At 37.1% G+C, this 23,256-nt stretch overlaps 2 protein-coding genes across 5 annotated transcripts in view; one reads left to right on the forward strand and one right to left on the reverse strand.

Annotated features, from left to right (window-relative positions):
- LRBA (LPS responsive beige-like anchor protein) overlaps positions 1-23,256 on the reverse strand; it is a 745,100-nt gene that overhangs the window by 290,996 nt on the left and 430,848 nt on the right. For all 4 annotated transcript variants that reach the window (XM_036852028.1, XM_036852030.1, XM_036852029.1 and 1 more), the window contains exons 38-40: positions 19,252-19,376; positions 11,193-11,339; positions 8,555-8,691 (exon numbers count right to left, since the gene is read on the reverse strand). In XM_036852028.1, the coding sequence (XP_036707923.1) occupies positions 8,555-8,691; positions 11,193-11,339; positions 19,252-19,376 (409 nt within the window). The remainder of the gene's footprint in view (positions 1-8,554; positions 8,692-11,192; positions 11,340-19,251; positions 19,377-23,256) is intronic.
- MAB21L2 (mab-21 like 2) lies at positions 2,498-5,114 on the forward strand. Its single transcript, XM_036852032.1, has one exon. The coding sequence runs from the start codon at positions 3,485-3,487 to the stop codon at positions 4,562-4,564; it is 1,080 nt and encodes a 359-aa protein (XP_036707927.1). The 5' UTR covers positions 2,498-3,484; the 3' UTR covers positions 4,565-5,114.

The raw sequence follows: 23,256 nt of genomic DNA on the forward strand, positions 1-23,256 counted from the left end.
AGCGAGGGGACAAGGGTGGGACGAAGCTTGGTCGTGCTGACAAAGCAGGGAGCAGAGGAGGAGCGGGGTGCCGGGCAAGTGGTGGCGCCAAGACCCGCGTGGCCAGGGCCGCCCCACCCGAGAAGGGCGTGCGGACGGAGGGCGCTGGGCGCCTGCCCGCGGGCGCGGGAGCGCGGAGGAGGGATGACGCCGTCACCCCGGGGCCTTCTGCAAACACTCACTCCCTGGGGCGTCGCGGGCCCGGCCGGTCCACGCGCGAGGCCTCAGCGGCTCCGACCGGGGGCGAGGATCGAGGGTCGGGGCGGGGGAAGGGAAGCTCCTCACCCTCTCACCCCGCCACCAGTCTCCGCCCAGTAACTGCCCTCGGGAGAAGCCGCGCGGGACCCTCTTCTGGCGTTCCCACCACTCCCCGCCGCAAAGTGCCCCTCCTGCCAGTAACAGTTCCCAGAGCGCCGCTGTGGCCTCGTGGCCAATCGCCGGGGTGCCGGCAGAGCCTGGGCGTCCCACACGCGCGGACCCTGAAGGCGCCGGCTCGCGTCCGTCCGCCTGCAGCCCGGGGTCCGACGCCAGCCAGCCGCACGCACGCCGCAGCCCGCGGCCGCCCGCGCCGCTGCGACTCCCGAGAAGTCACTACAGCTCTGCGTCCCGGAGTCCCGCGGACGCGACCGTTCGTCTCAACTCCTGGCCACTGAAGACATACCTGGCAACAAATGCGACTTGATGAAAAGAAGGAAAAAAGGACAAAGTTCTTTAGGAAGAGACATGTAGCTACGAGAGTGAAGGGGTGACAAGATACCAGTGGTCTGCACCAGATGTGTAAGAACGAACCAAGGAGGTCCAAGCGTCTGACATCAAGTACCTGAGGAAACAAACTTTCCCTATGCAACTGAATTCAGGTTCATCCGGTTCAGCCTTAAGACGGCAAGTCAAGCCTTCCCACGGGGTTCTGCAAAAGCCGCATACCAGGTTTCGCAAAATGAAGTCTTCGCACAACCGGCTCATAGATTTTCTTTGTTACAGCATTATCGGAGTACATAACGTCCAAACTCTAACTAAAAACATTCCCATCTACTTGATTTGTCTTAAAAAGACTCAGAATCCACACACCTGAGGTTCAAACATAAATTCTAAGCAAATCAGAAACACTGTTACAGCTCTTTCAACCAGAAGTACCTAAAGGCTACCATGGTACAGCTCGAAAGTATAATACATATACTAAAAGCACATGCATGAGTTTCACTGAAATGCCAAGGGAGGAGTGAAGCCATCTGTGTAATCAATAACAGGATAGTTATAGATTTTTGCAGCAGTGAAGTCTTTTAAAAGCAAGAGTCAATTATGAAAATAAAATGAGTTTACAAGTGAAATTCTGTACTGCCTGAAAATATACTCAAAATAAGACTTACAACATTAACATTTGAAGAAAACTTTAAATCAGGTTCATATTTACTTCCCTTCACTTTTATTAAGTTTAAAATAATTTTAGTGGCTTATTTTAAAAGTATATCCAACAAAATTTTACCATATATAAATCTGCACCATTTCTCACAACTTAAACATATTTTCTCTCTGATAACAAGTTACTCCTTGTAACAATAAAGTAATAACATTAAATATATCTGAATCTTAATTATGAAGGAATTATCAAACAAGGTGCTTGTACCATTTTTGCCCTGCCTCATTTTTCAACAGCATACGGAAATTACTGAAAAGAGATTTATGATTATAAACTCTCACCCCATGTCCACTCCCCCCACCCCCCAACTGGCGCACATATACAGCAATTGCTCTGGCTCTTGGCAACAATGGGAGGGGAGGGGAAGAAAAGGGAGGAAGACTTTACCTAAGGAAAAAATCTAGAAAAATTCAGGTCCTTTCCCAGATTTCCCTTCGTCCTCCCATTTGCCTTCAAGCGAAAGTAATTTTGTTAGCGTTTGCACCTTCTTCACAATGTTGATAGAAAAAAAAAAAAAGTGAACCTTTCTGAACCACTGCTACTCTCCCTTGAGTCATTCCAGCCATCTCCAAGAAGTCCCTTCTCTATACACTCTCTTTTTCTTCCTTGCAATTGATAAGAGAGGAGGATAAAGAAGGGGGGGCTGCAAAATGTGTGTGAGCATTTGACTTCTACTATCTCCTCCTATTTTCTTACTTCTCTCTTTACCCCCTTTCTTTATCAAGTGCAGCGGTGGCTGCTACCGTTTGCCAAGCATGCCTGTCTTCTCTCTCGGATTGGCTAAAGCACTGACAGCTCCGACAGCGATTGTAGGAACTGAAGCTCCACCCCCCTCATGATGGCCCAGGACCATTCATAAACTAAATAACTCCAGGAAACAGCAACGAGAGAGAGAGAGAAAGAGAGAGAGGTGCTGGGGGGTGGGGTAAGAGAGAGAGAGAGAAAGAGGGAGAGAGGAAAAGAGAAAGGGAGGGAGAGAAAGGAAGGGAGGGGGAGATAGAGGAAGAGAGATTAGGAGGGAGAGGGAAAGAGAGAGAGAGACATCGGAGGGGAGGAGGGAGAGGCGACTCAGAAAGTGGAATCTGCACAAGCAACCTAAAGGGGGAGGAGAAGAAAAACCCTTGAATCGTTATAACTAAACCCCAGATGCAACGCAAGCAACGACTTCGTCACACTAAAATAGATTTTGTGACCGCCAAAATTATAAATTACGAAGCAGAAATGAGTATCAAACAACTTCCAGCGGTTTGCACCTAGAGAAAGACAAGAAGAACGCACTGCAAACAAACCAACCCAGTCCAAACAACGCCTCCAGTAGGAAAAGAGGAAAACCGCTACAAGAGGACCCCCTGAGAAGAGACCAGACCTACACGCTGAGAGTGCGGGGCATCTGCGAACCTCTGAGTGTGCTGCGGACTGAGTTGCACTTCGCCGCTCTCTGGACATTAATTACACCCTTCACCTTCCATTTGGGGGAGGGTGAGGAGAAAAGCACTCACCCAATCTGAATAAAGAAGTGCTACCACCGTGGGAGAGAAGTTTAAGAATGAAACACTGAATGTTTCGCTTTTATTTTTAAATTTACTTTGGCATTTAAAAGACCTCATTTCCAGATTTCTGGGCCATCTCCGCTGCAGACGTCTAAGCCTAACCTCTTGGTAACCTGAATTTTTCTCTCTCACCCTGTCTCCCCACCCCCCTCCCTTCATCTCGCCCGCAGGCACATCTTTATTTCACGTATCAAGAGAAAGCAAAAAAGTCGCAGCAGATACTTTTCTTTTTCAAAGATCATCTTCCCCCCCCCCCCCTTATTTTCTGGAGAAGAAAAAAGCTTTCAAAAGAGGGGAAGGAAAGAGCTAGACGGCTGAAGCATCAGCCGGGCAGCCCAGGTGGAAACAAGAGTGAAAGTGGGGCTTAGGGGAGCGCAGCGCCTCTTTCGCAAGCCGCAGGGCCACCACCAGCGCGTGAGCCTTGGATCCCTCAACGTACTGCGAGACGCCGGTGTACAGCCCGGACCTGTGCCCCAACATGATCGCCGCTCAGGCCAAGCTGGTTTACCAGCTCAATAAATACTACACTGAGCGCTGCCAAGCGCGCAAGGCGGCCATCGCCAAGACCATCCGAGAGGTCTGTAAGGTGGTCTCGGACGTGCTAAAGGAAGTGGAGGTGCAGGAGCCTCGCTTCATCAGCTCCCTGAGCGAGATCGATGCCCGCTACGAGGGGCTGGAGGTCATCTCGCCCACAGAATTCGAGGTGGTGCTCTACCTAAACCAGATGGGCGTCTTCAACTTCGTGGACGACGGCTCGCTGCCTGGCTGCGCGGTGCTCAAACTGAGCGATGGGCGGAAGCGGAGCATGTCTCTCTGGGTCGAGTTCATCACAGCGTCCGGCTACCTCTCGGCGCGCAAGATCCGCTCACGTTTCCAGACGCTGGTGGCTCAGGCGGTGGACAAGTGCAGCTACCGGGATGTGGTCAAGATGATCGCGGATACCAGCGAGGTCAAGCTGCGCATCAGGGAGCGCTACGTGGTGCAAATCACTCCGGCGTTCAAGTGCACCGGTATCTGGCCTCGCAGTGCTGCACAGTGGCCTATGCCCCACATCCCCTGGCCCGGCCCCAATCGGGTGGCGGAGGTCAAGGCCGAAGGGTTCAACTTGCTCTCTAAGGAGTGCTACTCGCTGACCGGCAAGCAGAGCTCTGCGGAGAGCGACGCCTGGGTGCTGCAGTTCGGAGAGGCTGAGAACCGCCTGCTGATGGGCGGCTGCCGAAACAAGTGTCTCTCGGTGCTGAAGACGCTGCGGGACCGCCACCTGGAGCTGCCTGGCCAGCCGCTCAATAACTACCACATGAAGACGCTGCTGCTGTACGAGTGCGAGAAGCACCCGCGGGAAACGGACTGGGACGAGGCGTGCCTCGGAGATCGGCTCAACGGCATCCTGCTGCAGCTCATCTCCTGCCTGCAGTGCCGCCGCTGCCCTCACTACTTTCTGCCCAACCTCGACCTTTTCCAGGGCAAGCCCCACTCGGCCCTGGAGAGCGCTGCCAAGCAGACCTGGAGGTTGGCCAGGGAAATTCTCACCAATCCCAAAAGCCTGGACAAACTATAGGGTGCTGGGGACTGCTTGAAAAGCGACACAAACGGGAATGCTCTCAAACACACAACACACAACTCGGCGACAAACCGCGGAAACTCCAGACACAGACTTTTATGTAAGCCACCTACGAGAAACGGGAACCAGGCAGAAGACTTCCTTAATTAACAAGCAAACAAAAGGAGAGCAAACCAACCAAACACACAAAATCACATTCTTGCACAAAAGTGATCCTTTCCTTCCAAACAATGTGAATTTAAAAGGTCACACAGCAGAAGCAATCGGGCTTTGCCACAACAAAATGAAACCCAAGGTACATTTTCAGTCAAAATATAGTAGTTTCTCGAACCTTTTCCTTCTCTCCCCCTCTTCTTTCTCTGTCTCTGTCTCTGTCTCTCTCTCCATTTGTTTTGGGTTGCCTGAATGTTGTCACCAAGTGAAAAAAAGTATTTAATTATATGTAAAATTTCTCTTTTAAACAAAGTTTTGCTGATGTTAAATGTATCTCAGTGCCAATGTCAGATGTGCCCCTCCCTCTCCCGCACCTCTTCCCTCACCCTAAGCAGTCTTGTTGAAAACAGTAATAAAAATATTACTTTACATTGTAAATGACTGTTTGTGGATTGTTCTTAAATGAAGGAAGGTGAGATCACAATTTATTATTTACAATATAAAGATGTGAACTTGAGGAATGCAAGAAGCTTCCATTTTAACTCTAGTTCACAAAATTTACAAATGCAGCACATTCTGTAGATTTAACGATTCAAGTTCCCACCAAAATCTTTAGAAAAGAGAAAATATTAATTTTACACAACTATAATATATGTTTGTTCTGTAGATTTTAAGACTAAAAGTAATATCTTATTTCACACTTGAAAGAACAGATTTCGTATGGAAGAACTGATTTTGATCCTAATTTTTAAAAGAAAAGTTTTTTCACATTAAAAATTAAGATATCTGCTCTCTCATGCCATCATCTAAAAAAAATGCACTCTGAGTCTGAATTATAAAAGAAACATTTATGGATCTTTTCTGAATAGTTAACACAATGAGTTATACTCATCCTTCAATCATTTGTCCTCTTCAAGTTTTAAATAAGAAAACTTAACAATTAAATCAGTAACATTAAAAGAGGATAAAATGGATATAGCGATATTCCTTTTCCCCAGCAAATGGTGATATGAACAATCCAGATTTATAAATTACTTCAAGTTTTTAAATGGCTAGTTATAAATGCTGTAACTATGATCATTTTTTAATCAAAGTCCCAGAATTATTCAGAAGTAGCTTACAGTCAGTTTAAATAAAAAAGGTTTTAATACTATTTTATGACCAAAGAAAAATTAAATGTAAGAAAAGTATGTTCCTCCTCTTTCTGCTTTTCTAAGGTAACAATCCAGTGTATTCATTTCAATGTTTCAACTTTAACAAATGTTTCTTTTTAATATAAGGAAATATCTGATTACAAAAATAAAATAATTAGTAAAACTGAAAGCATCCCAAAGGAACTGGTTCCTCTTCTTTATGCTGGAGGTAACTATACTCCATTAGATATGTTAATGAGAGGCACAGGTACCGAATACATGTCAGATGTTATCCTTTAATATTTAAAATTTATTCTTTGAATTAGCCCATTTTTATTTAACTTACTGAGAAAATCCAGGAATGAGAGATACAAAGAAAAATGTGCTAAAAAGCAATTTTAAAGATCAGAGGAAGAAGTCTGAGTGGGGGAGGCAGTGTATGGAGGGATGAGCAGCAGGATAGCAGAGGTGGATGAAAAACAAGGAAGCTGCTCAGAGCTCTGGTGCCTAGTTCACTTGATAAAACAGGCTGAAGTTTTAAGATTCCTAGGTAAAAATTCCATAGTAAAAATAGTTCTGAGTTAGAAATATAAACTGTGATCTTATCAGTTCTGAAATCATCTCTACTCTTTCAACCTATACTATATCTTTTTCAGGTCTCTCTTCCTGCAGATGTAGAATAAACGCACTGTAATACTAACTGGTTCAGACAAATATACTAATATTTTGAATAATACAAATGAACTTATTCTCTAGGGAAAATGTTCTGATTTTTAAGAACAATTTCAAAGCAAGTAGTAGGTGCTTACATTTACAAAGAAATTACTTAAGGGTACAGTGTTCAGTTTAAAAGATATAAATGACATTTTAAAATGACCATTTTTTCACTCACAGAAGTATTTAAAGCATTAGACACGTCTCTTCCTCCAACTATCCCAGAGAAAAAGTTTTAAGTCTTGACAAGGAGAAATAAAAATTCCCCAATTCAATATCTTTTTTTCCATCCTTATTTAATTTAATGCAGGCATCACCAACAAAAAAAGACAAACACTCCAGTATCCTCATTTACAAAATACCTTAAAGCACCAACGTCTATACAAAATCAAAAATTCTTCCAATAATGGGCTGAAAAAATTTTGAGAATATAAATTAGCAAAAGTTTTGATTTCTGTAACATTAGGCAGGTTGCAGCGGTACAGACCATTTCTGTGTCTAGGCTCAAAGGTCCTGTATTGCACAAGCAGCAGGGAAAAAAATTAATTTAATGATGCTGCACAGAATAAGATCAGACAGAAATAGAAGTTGTAACTTTCCCCAAAAGGAGTCAATAACTTCACAAAGATTGGCAGGGGTTTTAATAACGAGGACAGTTCATTAGATATGTTTAAAATAAATCACATTTTAGATTTTAAGCCATGTATGTCTAAAAGCATAATAGAATAGTATTCTGAATTAAATTTCGGCCTAACTCACAAATAACCATAAATTAGAGAGTTTGAGTAATTCTGGTTACCTACCTTTCCTAAAGAAACTAAAATACATTTTCAGACATTTCAGCCATACAACAAAGTAGAAAATTTTTCTAGCTGATATAATTTCAGAATTAAAGTTTTCTCTACATTGGATTAGCTACATTCTCAAACTCAAAACAATCAGTTCCAGCACAGACTTCCTTTCATATAGTCTACCAAGTCCAGTCTTAATAAAAGCAGCAGTGCTGAACCCAAGTGCTAAAAACATGCATAAGACAAGATATGATTTGTTTGTAAAGTTTTTCATAAAATTATAACATTTTCATTATGAATGACTTTGAAATACTTCTAAGTCACTAAAATTTAATAATTCACATGATTCCAAAATCAAAGAATTTCCTACCAATAAACTCAGGAAAAAAATTACGTGTGTGTGTGGACATACACACACACACACACACACTAGCTAACAGCCTGCAAAAGAAATTACTCCACTTTTAAAACCTCTTCTCTTTCTACAGGTTGCTTATTTTGCTAATTTTAAAAGAGACTCAGAACAAATTCTACCATTCACTTTCATGAAATAAACCTAATTTTGGCTTTATGGCTATGCCACAAATGTCTCTTAGTAAAATAAAGTTGCCAAGGTCTGAAAAGTAATCAGAAATACATTTTAAAGGGGAAATTACATTTTCATTTAAGAATAGGAATTTATGCGGTACCTTGTAAAATCTACTACAGGTAATGGGAAAAAGAGGTATCTCACACATACAAGCCATGCTTGCATGCATGTCAGAGTGGTAAGTCAGGAGGACAAAGCAAGGAGAGTGATATATTGGTATTATATCCAGAAAAATATAAAGGCTAAACAAAATAATTCCACTCTCAATCTCACTGAATTTTGTAGCTTAATTCACCCTGGACCCTTTGAGGCAAAATATATTTTATAGACGATATTCCCTGAGGTTCTCCCCCCACCCCTGAATGAGCTAATGATAAATGCAATTAAATGGAAACTGTTTTTGAATCTAAATGAACTTCAATAATCTAACTAGCTGGTAAGGAATTCATAAGCTAAAGGAGATAGTTGCCTTGCATATAGGCAGAAGCAATTCATCAAGAAATTCCAACTATTTCTATCAGTTTATTAATGTCAGTCCTACCCAACAGCAGCCCACTTTCCCATCATAAAAAAAAAAAAAATCATAAAAATGAAACCCATTCCTCACCTTGGGGTCACTTTTCTTGAAGTTAGGGTCTTCTTCATCCACCTCAAAATAGAGTTCGGAGGAGGTGACAGAAAGAGTGCCCTTTACTACAACAGAGGGGGCCACAAGCTGAGCTGGTGTGCTCAGGCTAACAGGACCTGCCAAAAGGAAAAGACAAGCCAAACAAGTTGGAATGATATTTTTCAAAAAATTAAGTGGATTCAGCAGAAATTTCATTTAATTTTAAATTCTCACCTCTAGCACCAAATTGCCTGCTTACCCCTTTTACACTTACAAATTCTGTCCACCCCAAATCTCCCTCTGAAAATGCAAAGTTAGGGTTCTCATACTAAGAGATCTATAATAGGCGGTTAATGATAACAGTAAACTAGGATTCAATTATTTTATAGGGAGTCGGCCTAGCTTTGGTCTAATCTCCTGGTTAGAAGGTGACTCTGCCTAAATAAGTCCATCCACATTCCATTTAGAAAACAAGCCTCAGGCTATCAAACAACATAGAAAAACAACCAGGAGCAAGGAAGACTCAATAGGCTTCCAAGGCCAGAGGTTAGCTTAGAGTTTGGCTGAGGCATGATTACAAAAAGATTACTAGCTTATTAATGAAGTGAGAAATGTTAAACCATATTCTCTGATAAAGATTTTGTGCCAGGTTGGCACAAAACCTCTTCCATAACAACTTTACCCCATGAAAGATTGGTAAAAATACTTCTTTTCCAAGCCTGCCTTTCCATTGTTCAATATTGTTCAATGCGTCCAAATCTAGTATTAGTGTAGTTCAGGGACTCTGGGAGTAAACAGCTGGAGGGTGGGTTTCCAAGTGAATGAATTTTTATTGGAATAATCAAATCTCCACAGGGCTTATCAAAAAGACAAATCAGCCTGCTACTGAAAACAATAGATTCACTATAGATAGACGAGCATAAAGTATATTAGAGCCAAACCTAAAATAAGGACTAAAAATAATAATTATACATACACATATTTATGTAGAGAGAGATGTAGTAAGTTTTTGAAATCCCATGTAAATTCCTCATTGTAAAAATCCGATAGGTGACGAAAACAGCAAGACAAGATTGGCATTTATAGTTCTGAATTAATATAGTGCCTATAAACACGGTACACCTATTCAGGTAATCAATGGGTGAATAAGTGTTTCAAAATTCAGATGAATTGACATTTCCATCGATTGTTAGAAGGGTGTTGGTCCTTAATCTCACATCAATCTTAATGTGTGCCAGCGGGACAATAGGAGGGATGCTCTGCAGAGATCAGAGCAGGTTTTGCCCTCTATTCCCAGTGTACAAATACATTGTGTTTGCAGATGGGCAGCAGATAACTGCAGAACAGCCATGATTTCCCAAAGCTCATCCCTATAAATGGATGAAATAAGCAGCTATGTGTTCTTTTGCTGTCTCCTTTGCCCTCCGTACATTAGCATGTAATCCTGAGAAGAAATAACATTTTTTCAATCATTCTCAGACATTCAATTACAGGGTAAGCAGACAGCTGCAGGAGCTAGGGCAGCCTAGGTCCTACAGAAGACCCCTGACAATTTCCACTTCATTTCTAACCCACACCACTTTATTAGTGTGGATTACTTCTTAATCCTATTTCCATTGTCAAGATTATATAATTAAACTCCCCTTTCACCTCTATTACTGTATGAATGTATTACTAGTAGCAAGAATAGAAGCAAAATAAAGGAGGAGGAAATGAGTAAATGGATGTGAAGGAAAAGACCAGAGAATAGCAGTGTCCACCTTACTCTCTACTGCTGCCCCAAATCCCTTAACAGTAAGCTCTTATTAATTTTATTTTACTTTACAGAGAGATTTACAGCCATCAGAGAAGATGCCATCATCTGTTTTTGCTTTTCATTATCATTCATTTCATGGTTGTGGATATGTCACTAAATAAAAGATTTTTCATGCCTTTAAAATTACCAAAATAGTAGATTATGTAACTTTCATCTACAGAAGCTGTAGAATCTTTCAGACTTTCCTCCTTGAGGGACAGAGCCACAGGCATTAAAGAAAAAAAGGCATTTAATGAATGACTAAAATTTCCAGTTAAACAAGAGAATTTTTCCCATAAGGGAAGTAAAACCGAAAATCTGCAGAGCGCAAATCAAAAATTGCTACATCAGATAAAATATGTGAATCCTGTGAAAAGCCATAGCATTCTTGGAATGGATTTTTTGAGAGAGTTAAATGTATATGCAGCATGTTCCCTAAGACCTGTATATCAAAGCAAATAGCTCATCTACCTCCAAGCTTTATTTACAAAGCAATTGGCATAATTTTACTTACAGCTCTCATGTTGTAGAGATTAGGTAACTCCCATTAGATGGATGAAGCAAGTTTGTTTTGTTGTTGCTGTTTTTGTACTTTTTTTTCTTTTTCAGTAAAGATTATTCATAAAAGAAACAGATGAGTAGGGTAAACAGAATAGAAAAATGACAGGGAAACTATTGAAGATTGGGGGGAAATGTTTAGAAGAACAAAAACAGTCTTCATTTAATGTAATTGTGGGTGTAAAGCTGGTAGTCCTGCTTTTTCAGGCAGAGCTGAAAAGCTAAGTAATTAGATGCGCGTTGGCTCAGAGCTAGCTGAAGTACGTGCACGACCCCTGAATTTACCGGTGAGATTCTCTAAATCTTTCTCGTCCACGGATGACAGAGTATCGTCGTCGCCTTCCAGGAGGATCTCGTTTTCCGAGTTCTGATTTCCTAAAGCCTGACTCTTGATGGACTGTTTTCCTTTAGCAAGAATATCTTCATCTGCAGCTGAAATGAAAAGGAAACAAAGCTGTCCATCAGGTCTGGGAAGAGCACCCTGGCCGAGGGGCAGGGAACTGAGGTAAGGATAGGTGGCCCAAGATGGTCAATTGTTTTTACCCAGAGTCATCCAGGGTGGGGAAAGTGATCAGGAATGCCCACACGCTCCTTCTGACAACCATGATTCCCCAAACCTAGTCTAATGTTACCTTGAACAAGAACCCTAATCCCATTAAATCTGACCCTTGCACTGCTCAATAAGCCTTTTATTTACTTATATTTAGGGCAGAAGAGGGTTCAAAAGCAGCACATTTTTTTGAAATTTGTTAGTAGAAAAAAAAAATCAGAACTTAGTTTTGGAAACAATACCTGCTTAACAATGAAAAACAAGGAATACTGATTTATTCCTGTGAATAATATTATAATGACAAACATTCTGAAATGGTTGGGGTGTGGCTGTGAAGGAGAATCCATAAATACAGACCTAAGAGAGACCCACAGCCAATGAGGACTCAGGCGAGATTCTGAAGCCATATCTGACACTAATAAAGCTATAGCAGCTCTTAGAAGCGGCATGCTCTTCCTCTTACTCCATCCTCCCTCTTTCCTTCACACTAACCTTGCCCACATTTCACCCCACCCACACCCCTACTGCAGCCCTTATACAAATCTCCAAGAGCAAGGCAGTGTGGAAACTAAGTGGAGGCTCAAACACTACCTCCTCCATGTGTTTAAACTAAAGGGCTAAGACACCCCGGGGGCAAACATAACAGAAAGCCTGGGATGAGAGGCATCTGGGCAAAGAGCCTCACACCGCCTGAACTGGAGCGGCCTGTGGAGAGCAGCAGCGCCAGACTCAAAGGCACTGGGACCAGGCAGCCGAAGGGAGGGAAGGAGGGAAAGGGTACAGCAGATATAGAGAGGAAAGAAGCAGCTCTGCGGAGCACCTACAGCCACCAACGGAACCAGAAAGAGGAGCAGGGGGGCCGCTGAAAGGACTTAACACTGAAACTCAGAATTCTGACTTCAAAACCCCATATCCCTCCAAGGTGACTCCCATTGCTTTGAGCAGCTTTCTCCTTAAGAAATACATAAAAGCAGATACTAACTTCTGGACTGGGATTTTTAAAAGCGCATAGTGTCACATAAGGGAAATTCAGAATCCTCATTACACGACTGACATGCCCAGTCTCCAGCTAGGGAAATTCCAGAGCTAAAGCACCTGATCCACCAGGCAACAGCTACTGATATAGAAATAAGATGGCTAGGCTTTTTTCTCCACTGCAGTATCAGCCTAGGCATAAGGCCCCAAACCCAGAAAGGATAAAGCACTCAGTTTGCAGTAACATGACTAATATTTATCTATATAATTTATTCTAAATAGTTAAACTACATGTATCTTACCTAGTTAACTAGACAAATCAAAGCTTCTCTGAGTTTAATAGGTATGGTTATTTGATAATGTTAAAGGTAAAAGTTTATTTTTATCATATTTATTGTAAGTTCACCATGTATATCATTTATATGTAATACTTATGGCACTACTTAAAAGAACATAGAAGCTTTCTATTAAATAAGAAAGTCACAGGAAGAGGCTTTCTATATTTAGCTTTGAATACCCTCTATGGATGAATAAAATCTTATTTTCCTTCATACCCACATACAGCATAGTATGCTGCACACATATGAAGGTCTCAATAAATATTTGAAAAGAACTAAAAGTATCTAATTGAAATGGCTCTATTTTCTTAAATGCTATAAAGAAATATACCCAAAAAACACTAATTTTTAGGAAAATAGGAGTATGAGTTTTTATATCATTGTTTATGTTTCAAGCATTTATACTTCCTTACCTTGAAATCACAAACATTGCTCTTAGCCCAAACAAGATCTTTTTCAATTTACTATCAATTTTACTAAAAATAAATTGGTCACTGAGAAACACAAGAGAAATCACCATCTTCTATAGTTTGTTACAACGTAAATTGTAATAAATTAACAGTTGCCAGTCAGATTTTAGTACAAAATCAGTATGCTACATTCTCATTTCCTGGGTTTATAATTCCTTCATCAAAGCAGAAATAATAATAATAATAATGCTAATATTAAATACACTTATCATGTGCCAAAGTATTCAAAGCACTTTACACATTTAACTCATTTAATTCTCATATACCCTCTGCTAAATTCTCCTTTTCACATGAGCAAACAGGCTCAGAGAGGTTATATAACTTGCTCAAGGCAACACAGCTGGTGATAAGTAAGAGTCAGGATTCAAATCCAGTCAGTGTGGCACCATCATCTGGGCTTCTAACCACTATGCCATAGAAAATGAAAATAACCAATATACAAATATGACATTCATATATGTAATTTACTGGTTAGTTTACTAATTCTTATGTTTCTCATAATGCATTTTAAAAGCTTAAGTCAGGATTATAATAAATAAGTACAGAATAAAAACATATTCATTTCCAAACCTAAATTTGATGAGCACAGGCCAAACACATCAGAAAAAACTAAATTCAACAGCTCGATCATTACTTTCTCTGATTATTGCCATACATGTCCTGAAGTACACCAAGCTTATTTGAAAGGAAAAAAGAAGGAAAAAACTCTTTAATCTGAAAACATTTACAAAAAATGACAGTAAGAGTAGTCAGTGGCAATACACAATGGTTTAAAATAGCTCAGTAAATAAATTACATTCATTTCAATGACCACTAAAAATAAATTTTTATCCCTTCCAACTGAAATTTTAAATTTTTAAATATGTTCTCATCATGCTGACAGCAAATTAAAACACAATAGCTTTTGAATTAAAATTTTATGAAAAAAATTTTAAGTACTATAGGTCTACTGTATGCATACAAACACCACTTTTATTTATTTATTTACTTATTTTTACAAGCTCAGATTCTGGAATTGTTCAACCTCAACTGAAAAAGCTCTTGTCATGGAAAATATGCAGCTTACTGATATTTAGAATGGTTTTCCTGTAATTAACTCCCCCTTGAGGATTTTAAGTTAGCAGCAGTAAAATTACCAACAGTACTCTAATACACACCACATGCGCTGGTGTTCAATTCTCAGTGGTCTAATAGCTTTCTGCTAAAGAACTTTTTTTTTTCAAAATTAGAACAAAACTGTCCCAAGCATAAAATAAAAGATAATTATCATATTTATATGTGCTGGGAAAAGCGAATTTTTAAATTTTGTTTGTCTTATACTCAATCATCCATTAAAACAAGAATCAATTATTTTAATATTTTCTGTGAATATATCCTACACTTGTATAAAAGTTAACTGAAGTCAAAATATACTTCTGGTTCAATTCTAAAGCTTGATTCAGATCTTTTCTGGTTAATGAAATTATTACCAAACATGATAACTGTTTAAATTTTTCATATCACTATCAACAAACTGCCTTCATTAATCTCATATATTATTCGGATTTAATATTTATCCTAACTTAATAACTAAACTGCAATTGTTACATAAAATTGGAGAAATCTGTAAAAAATGTTCTCTTTGAAATGTAACTTGTGATTCACTGAGGCTAAGAGCAATGAGAGGGCTCAGAGAAAAGCTGGTCCTCAAAATGTAAAGTTCAAGTTCTTTAGAGCTAGCTCTGGGCATGAGTTGATTTATCTATGCAACACAGACTAGGTAAGTAAAATTAAAACAGAAAAAAGAACACAGAAAACTGTACTACCTATGATATATAAATCCCTTTTTAGAAGTCCACTGTGCAAGTGAACTGGAATTATCAATAGCCCGTATTATAGTAAAAAAACTGATACATTAAGAATTAGCCACTTTGTTAATTGAAAAAAAAAAAAAAGATAACTACTGGGATAACAAAGTGACCTCAATTGTACATAAAATAAATATGAGTGTCCACTTAGTGTGACGTGCAATACATACCATAACTGTTTATTCTGAACACGACACATAAAGAATACCTTATATACAACTATTGCCCTCAACTAATTCCCCTTTATAGTTTATGCAATTTCCAAAGTCAAGAAAATTTACTCTAGAAAAATTAGTGAAACTACAAAGGATAATTAGGAGAACAAGCCAAGTTCATCTCCTAATGATCATGGGTTTCTCTAAAGTTTTACATAAAGAAACTAGTGTATTTGATCCTAAGAAGGAAGCAGTAGTATCTAGCATTATTGAAGATATGAGAGAAGGACATGATTTAGGATCTTTACATGGTCTGTCATTCCTAGAAAATCAAATGATTTACTTGTATCATTCCATGTGATTGCAAGACACTTTTAAAACTATGTTAAATACTCCTCATATACTTCTATTAGCATGCACATTCTCTACAAAATAAATATGTCTTAAATTCAATAGGATTCTAGTGCTAAACTGCTTTAGCATTTGAATTAAAATCAATCTTTCCACCATTTAAAACATTTTTTACATGGCTTTAATTTGAATATAAAATTCCCATTATATTTAACAATGAATTTTAGAAGACAGCATAGCACAATGATAAGAAAATCTGACTAGTCATCAGTTAACTTGGGATTTAGCTCTATATCTACCAAGAATTATGTTGGACTTTTGTTTCCTCAGTTTCCTTATCTGTAAAGAAGAAAGTTAGACTAGACTTTAGCCTTAGGTTCTTTTCAGATCTAAGGTGCTCTGATAATAAATAACTGACAAACTGGTCTCTGTGCGTTAGGAGAACGTTACGAATCATTAAAACTGATTTCTAATAAATTTTAAAACTATAAAATTGGAGAAAATGCCCTCAAGAATCACATATGCACCTCTGCTTCCTGCTGTTAATTTCCATAAAGGATATTTAATCATAAGAGGAAGTATTAATTTTAATTTAAAAATATGACTCAGTTTCTACAAAGTTAAAGAATTCTCCCATTACAAAATGACTTTTATAAATAACCACTTTGGAGGGTCTCTCTTTGAAAAATTACCTGAAGCTCTTTTCCCCAAGCAAGTTAATGTGAACTTGGGAAGGGCAATTAAATTGTCAGAATTAAAAAATTTGTTTTTAACTAGAAGGTAGCCAGAAGTAGAGTCATGGGGCTAGTATTGATCGCCTGAACAGAGAACATCACTCTTCAGGTATTTACTCTGCCACCCTTACACCAGAGGCTTTCCTTCAAATCAAATCAATCTATAAAATAGATGGCTTGTACTACTAAAATACACAGCTAATCTCCAACAGTATTTCTATTTAGACGTCCTCCTTTGATAATAATAATATAGTTCGTGATGTTTTAAGATTCTGCGTTTTCAAAATGTCCTGTCTCCTGTCCTGATTTGTAAATCAACTACAAATAAAAGTGAGAAGTCATAAAATAGTATGAAACTGACATACTATCCTCAGTAATATCTATTTTAATTATTCAAATTCAACATTGAAGCATAGTATTCACCCACAATAAATTCTATGATTTCACCTGCTTTTTGATCACATTAACTGTTTTGTTTTGCATTCTTGATTCTTAATATATTTATTTTTATTAGCTTCCTTATTGTAGTTAAGTTAGGATAAAAAAAGAGTTTCACAATTAACACAAAATTAAAATTGAATGTCAACTACAAGATACTCTAATTAATAAAGCATTAAAAAATTAAGCTCTTCACCTACCTAATGTATTAGCATAAATTATGCCAACATCAAACAATACCACACTACAAACTGTGTGCTGAGTTCCAAAACTAATAGTTCTTTATTATTTAAAATTAAAAGTATATAAAATATGATTAGTTAGAGCTTTTACCATTTTTCAAAAAAATGTTATATTAAATATAACATATCCCCTTAATTGGAAGCATCTACTACACATTTAGCTAGTTTTTAAAAATATATTTCAGATTTAAATTTATATTCTTAATCTTTCAGAGTGCTTTAAATATTAATCATTATGAAACTAGTATAAAATATTACCAAATAGAATGGAATTACATAAAATGATAAACTTTACTTCTCTCTCTTAATTTAAAAGTGCATAATAAAACATAGATATCATTAATATTACGTTAAACTTTCAATTACTATTTAGAGTAATTACAGTGAAATCTGCTCCTATACAGGATTTTAAGTATTCAATGACAGTAAGCATTGCTAATAAATGTCTTTTTTAAAAATCAGATTCTTAGCATTAAAACAGTTGACATGATAATGTTATTTTAAAAGGTAAAGTTCAACAACAAAATTAAAATTTATTCATATGAAAAATCCTGTAATTCCCCAAAGTTAAATGTACTATTTTTGATTGAAATGATTTTAATAAGCTCTGTATTAAATCTATACAACAAATTTTAAATTCAGTTACTGCTGTTTCTTTCAGGATAAAGGACTAACAATTTGCCTATATGCAGTTTTAGAAACCCGGTCCCCCTGTCCAGCTATAAAAGGAAAATTTTTCATAAAAATATTTTTATTGTCATTCATAGACTTCAGAACTCACAACTCAATGTTAAATGACAGTTAATAAGACAGAAAGATACTTATTAAATTTTAAGTGCATATGGTAACATCTTTTTGACTGAAAAAGAATAAAACTACAAAAAGGCTAATTTTTTTCAATGTAAGGGTCATTAACCAAAGCCAAAAAGACAAAAACAAAATGAAAGAAAAATAAAAATAGATATATAACTCTGAAATGTATAGCATCACGTAAAAAGTACTTGAACCTTAAAAGCAAAAGTGGCCTAATTAATTCTACATCTTATTTCTCCTTCTCCACCTCCTGTAGTTGAAGACGCAGGGCCCTGCAACTATTATTGCTTTTAGATCACTTTGTTATTGACTATTCTCTGTATGATCATTTATTTTAAAGGACTGATGTCACATTTGGTGTTATATCTGATGACATATTGTGGACATTTTCTTCCAGAAATGGCTCTTTAAGGCTGAGTGCAAGAGGTTAAGCTGCCTGACTGAGGCCAAACCTAAGATCACAGACTTGTAATCTAAATTCTTAATATCCTTCTTGAAAGTAATTTAACATCTACTTTGTATACTACATACTATCATTTAACCATAAGCTGCTGCATGTTAAACTAATACCCTGAAAAAGGGAAATTAAAACTATTTCTCATCTTACTAAAACTAACCAATATTTATTTTATAAAATCAAAAGCAATTTAATATGGAGAGGTACATTTTCCCCCATAATCAATAAATCTTAACTGGCTTTCAAAAATTATAAAACATTATGTGAAACCCTATGATCAAAGAGAGTATATTATCAAATCCAAAGGACTTTTTCAGTTTTTCCAATTTGCTCATCAGGCTTCTACCTAAACTGAATCATAGTGCTATGCATTATATCAAAAAAGGGAAAATGTTTTGTTAAGCTCTGATAACAAAATGATGCAGAACAGGAACATATGAAAATAATGTCTATTCTCTTTTTCCAGGAGGCGTCTATCACAACCATCTACAAATCAAGGCTCAGAAAGTATCTAGGCACTTGGACGTTTATTACCAGCTCTCCCGCTTCATCATCTCATGCTAAAATACCATAGTTGAGGGAAAACCATATACACACAACAGAACCTAGAAACGTATTTGGTTTGTAAATGCTGTCTTTCTGATATTCATGGATTTAAGACAGGCATCCTGGATTAATTTACTCAAAGCTGAATGTGTCACTTAAAAGGAGAAATATTTTATCTTCCTACTCTGAAACAAAGGGTCTATGTTAAGTAAGTTTTGCATGTGTAACACAGTAAATAAATACACTTGACACCATAATTTAATAGGACCCTACACTAACTATAAAAAATTTAACTTCTGTTTCTAGGGTGAATAACTGTGAAATGTGGCACTGGACCATTTTACAGTACCTTGTAGTAATGAAGTTATGCTCTTCATTACCAAGTACTGTACCTGCTGCTATTGGCAAGGAGTGGTTTATACACTGACCATGTTCCACGGCTGTTTTTAGTGTCGCTTCAGGATGTGTCGATCCTAGAGGGTTACGCACAAATCGTCGCCGGCGCCGCAAGTCATCTTCCCAGTAGTCGAGGCGCCAGAACTCACGAGGACGACTACAATGAAACAGAGAAGCCACATATGTTAGCAATTATCAAACAGCGTGGTAGCACTGAATTTCTGCATAAAGCTCTCCTTGTTTGCTCTGCCTTTTTTTTCCTCCCATTCCTCTTAATTCTCCCTCCACCTCACACTCCCCTTTCTGCAATCTTTAACTTAGGTATGTCCTTGAAAATAACAATATCACCTTCCAGTCTAAGGAACTCCTTTTCCTTTTTCTTGGAAGGTGAAATGAGCACTAAATACATCATTTTGAAATGAATTGCTGACAGTGTGATCAGTTTCCCCACACTCTAGTGGCATGTGCTCTGATTTCAGCCTCATTTCAGCCTCAGCAGGGCACCTTTCTCTGTGGCTGCATTTATAAACCAGAATAGGGAAAAGGCTATTATAAATATGGTATAGCATTACCTATATTAATCAAAGTCTGTCCCCCTTCATTTTTCTTCCTAATTTGTGCCTTTTTGCACAAGGTCAGTAAATCATACCGTGAATTCTTGGTCCAGAAAGTGTTAACTTTAATGAATATCTCAGTTACATGGTTATGCATGTGATAATAAAATATTACTCTGTTTAGATGTGCAGGAATTTAATTAAAATAATCTCTTAAAATATTCATTACATTTAGCCCCTGAGGCTTAGAACAACACAAGAAAATGCATTTCTTTTCCATTTACTGTTTTTAAATAAACCATTCCTATAGAGTGAAACAGCAATCTATATTCAAGCAAATCAGATTGGATTTCTGTTTTATGTAGTCTGTTTTTATATTTAATTAAAAACTACATGCTATATGATGTGCAATAATTGCTGTATCAAAAGCATACTTTTAGAAATGTATTTTTTAAAGGGTTCACACAATTCAAGTTCTACTATATTTTCCCCAATTATGTAGATCTTTTACATGGCAATATATAAATGTCAACTTTCTCTCCTCTAAACTAATCGTGATCTAGCATGTTGAAAAGTATTTTCTAAGGAAAATACTAATATGAAGTTTTTCCAGTTACAGTTTAAAAAAAATCTCCGCAGAATGTATTTATTCACTAAAGGTACACAACATGAAAACCTCTAAGTTTCAATAATGAAATTAAAAATTTCATAATCAAAACTTCTGCAAAAAATGACTAATGCAAAGTAAAATCTCACTTGTATTTCATGAGCTAATAAAATTGTACCTGTCAGCTTTGACAAATTAGTAGCCTTGACCAACTGATAGTCCCAAAATACCTACATAAAAGTTACCCATATTTTGATGTTTTAAAGATGCTACCTTTAAAAATTCAAAATACATGTGTAAATAAGTACTTCAGTGATTAAAAATTATCTGATTAATAAAAGCACAGATAACAAATAGTGCATTATTTAAAGAAGATATTTTTAAAAAACAGTAGGAATCCTATGCTCTTTTCTGAGAATGCTGGGGAGACAAGGGAACAGCAAAGATTTCCTTTGTTGATTTTGATCATGCATAAAGAGGAAGAAATATAAAGTAATCTAAATGGCATACAAAAAAGTGTAAGAATTGCAGTCCTCGAAAAGAAAAATTAAAAAACTCTTTTATTCTTCTTTGTTATTTTGCTGTCCACATTTTAAATGAAAACTAGTATTATGATTTCATTTAAATTAAATAAGAAATACATACAGAAGACACATATAAGCAAAAGAAAACAGTTGTTTGAACTCAGTTAATAATATAAAATTCTCCTTAGGTGAGTGGGGGAAAGGCGGTACACAGATGGCTATGTGTATGGCTTTGATAGTCATGAAGCTTGGATAGGCACTTCATCATTCTGCCTACCTACATTTATCTGTTAAAATTATTATCAAATATCAGCCAGGATGCAGTCGTGAATCACAGGCTGCTCCTCGTCTTCAGGGGAATGATACAATGAGGGTCTATTCATCAGTGCGGCAATCGGCACAAGTAATTAGTTCCCTAGACTGAGATCTCCTACAAAGCCTATTTCAGTCAGCATCACAAACATATGACGGTGTAAAGCTAATGAAAGCTGCTAAAATTTGTTAACCTTTTCTGCCATCAATCCTTCTAATAGTCTATGCTTCAGTATTATGCAAAGGTGGTAAATTATTAATTTTTCATTCATCCATCCTTCTGAATTCTGAGTCAAATTAAGTGATGTCATTCTTCTTGATAACAACTAAAATTGTAAGAGATGTTAAGCTGCTATTATAAAATTATTACTAAATTAGGTAACAATAGATTCTAGTATAATGCTCGAGAGTGAAGTCAAATCTGATGGTTATTAAAGAATGTGTGTAATAATTTTTGTCATACAGTAGAAAAACCAGAGGAATTATAAAATCAGTCACAAATTTGCCAGAAACTCAAAGATAATATCTATGAGAATAATAATCAAAATTAGGAGGAAACAGAACTATAATATTTATTTTTGTGCTCTTTGACACTAACAAATAATGGCCACAATGGTGACATCTGGCTGAAACAAAAAGCACTGATACATTAGAAACTGAGAAATTGTTCACATAGTAGAAAAAATTTTGAGGTAAGTTTTACTTACCCTAATTATGTACTTCTGCCTTCAAATTTGAATGTTCTACCCAAAATATTAAAAAGATACCATCCAAATAAAATAAAGAAATCTATACCTAACCATGATAATCTTTACACCCCCCCGAAACTACATCTCAGACTATCTTCTCATGACAAGTAGTCTACCTCCTGTTACAACAACTTAAAATAGTCTCAAGACAAAGCAAAATCACTCATTTCAGATCACAGATCTAGAACGGATTACAAAAATCAACTAGAGAAAACAACAATTTCAATACACTTTTGAAAGTCTCTCCAGGTGATGGTAGAATACAAACCTTCAAGGAATTTACTCAAAATGGAAGAGTTATTAACCTCATTTGAAAAAAGTAGCACTTATCATCCAATTTCTTATGGTTAGAGTAATACATGTTCTTTGAAAAAAAAAGGCATACTCATTATTTTCAGATGAAGATAATTACTATCATGTTTAAAGTCATTTACATAGAAAGAGACTAGGACCTAAAAATTCACTGTTTTCTCCCAACCCTGCTCCTTCCAACAACATACAGTCTCAGTATAAAGCTCTATCACCAAGAAAATGAGTCACAATTTGTGAACAGTATTGGAAAGGGGAATGTGTAGGTTTCAATCATCAACTTACTATAAGTTTTGATTATTCACATAAAGATTTCACTCTTATTTAGGAAATACTGCCACCTCCTCTCCAAAAGCCCCTTCTAGGGGAAAAAAGGATATGAAATTGGAAAATTTGTGAAATCAATCCAACACTCTTCTCTTAAGTTTATGAATTAACTAAATAAGTTATTATATATTTTTGGAGTTATTACCATGGTATGGCTAGAAAAATTTAAAAGACTCCATGTATTCAGAAACAGATTCTTGACTGAATACATGCATGGATAAGATGAGAAATCACTTATTCTGAGACCTTAGAAATATATATCTAGATCACTATATACCTATACCTCTATATATCTGTATCTATCAAAAAAATTACATTAGTACTACATTATGCCACATTCACAAACTTCATCTATATCCATTTCTACTAATAATTAAGACTAAGATCCCCAAAACTTTTCAAATTCAGGATGTAAGCCTAGGCTCTGTTAGGTCTGGAAATAAAGCCTTCTCTATAAAAGGTCTAGTAGTTAGGTCCCCTGTTAGTATACAAGCTCCAAGTACTAAAACCTTTGACTAACAGGAATATATTTGTCTTTGAAAAGTTGAGGATGACACTGAAATTAAATGCTCTAACTTTTCTTTCTAATTATTTCTCTCCCTTTCTTTGGCCTAATTTCAAAGTCTAAGATTAAAATGACAATATAGATCTAATT

The sequence above is a fragment of the Balaenoptera musculus genome, chromosome 5 (genome assembly GCF_009873245.2).
Source record: "Balaenoptera musculus isolate JJ_BM4_2016_0621 chromosome 5, mBalMus1.pri.v3, whole genome shotgun sequence".
In the NCBI taxonomy this organism is placed as follows: domain Eukaryota; kingdom Metazoa; phylum Chordata; class Mammalia; order Artiodactyla; family Balaenopteridae; genus Balaenoptera; species Balaenoptera musculus.

Excerpts from the sequence above, each read along its gene's own strand:
- MAB21L2 (XM_036852032.1), top strand. The coding sequence starts at position 3,485 with ATGATCGCCGCTCAGGCCAAGCTGGTTTACCAGCTCAATAAATACTAC.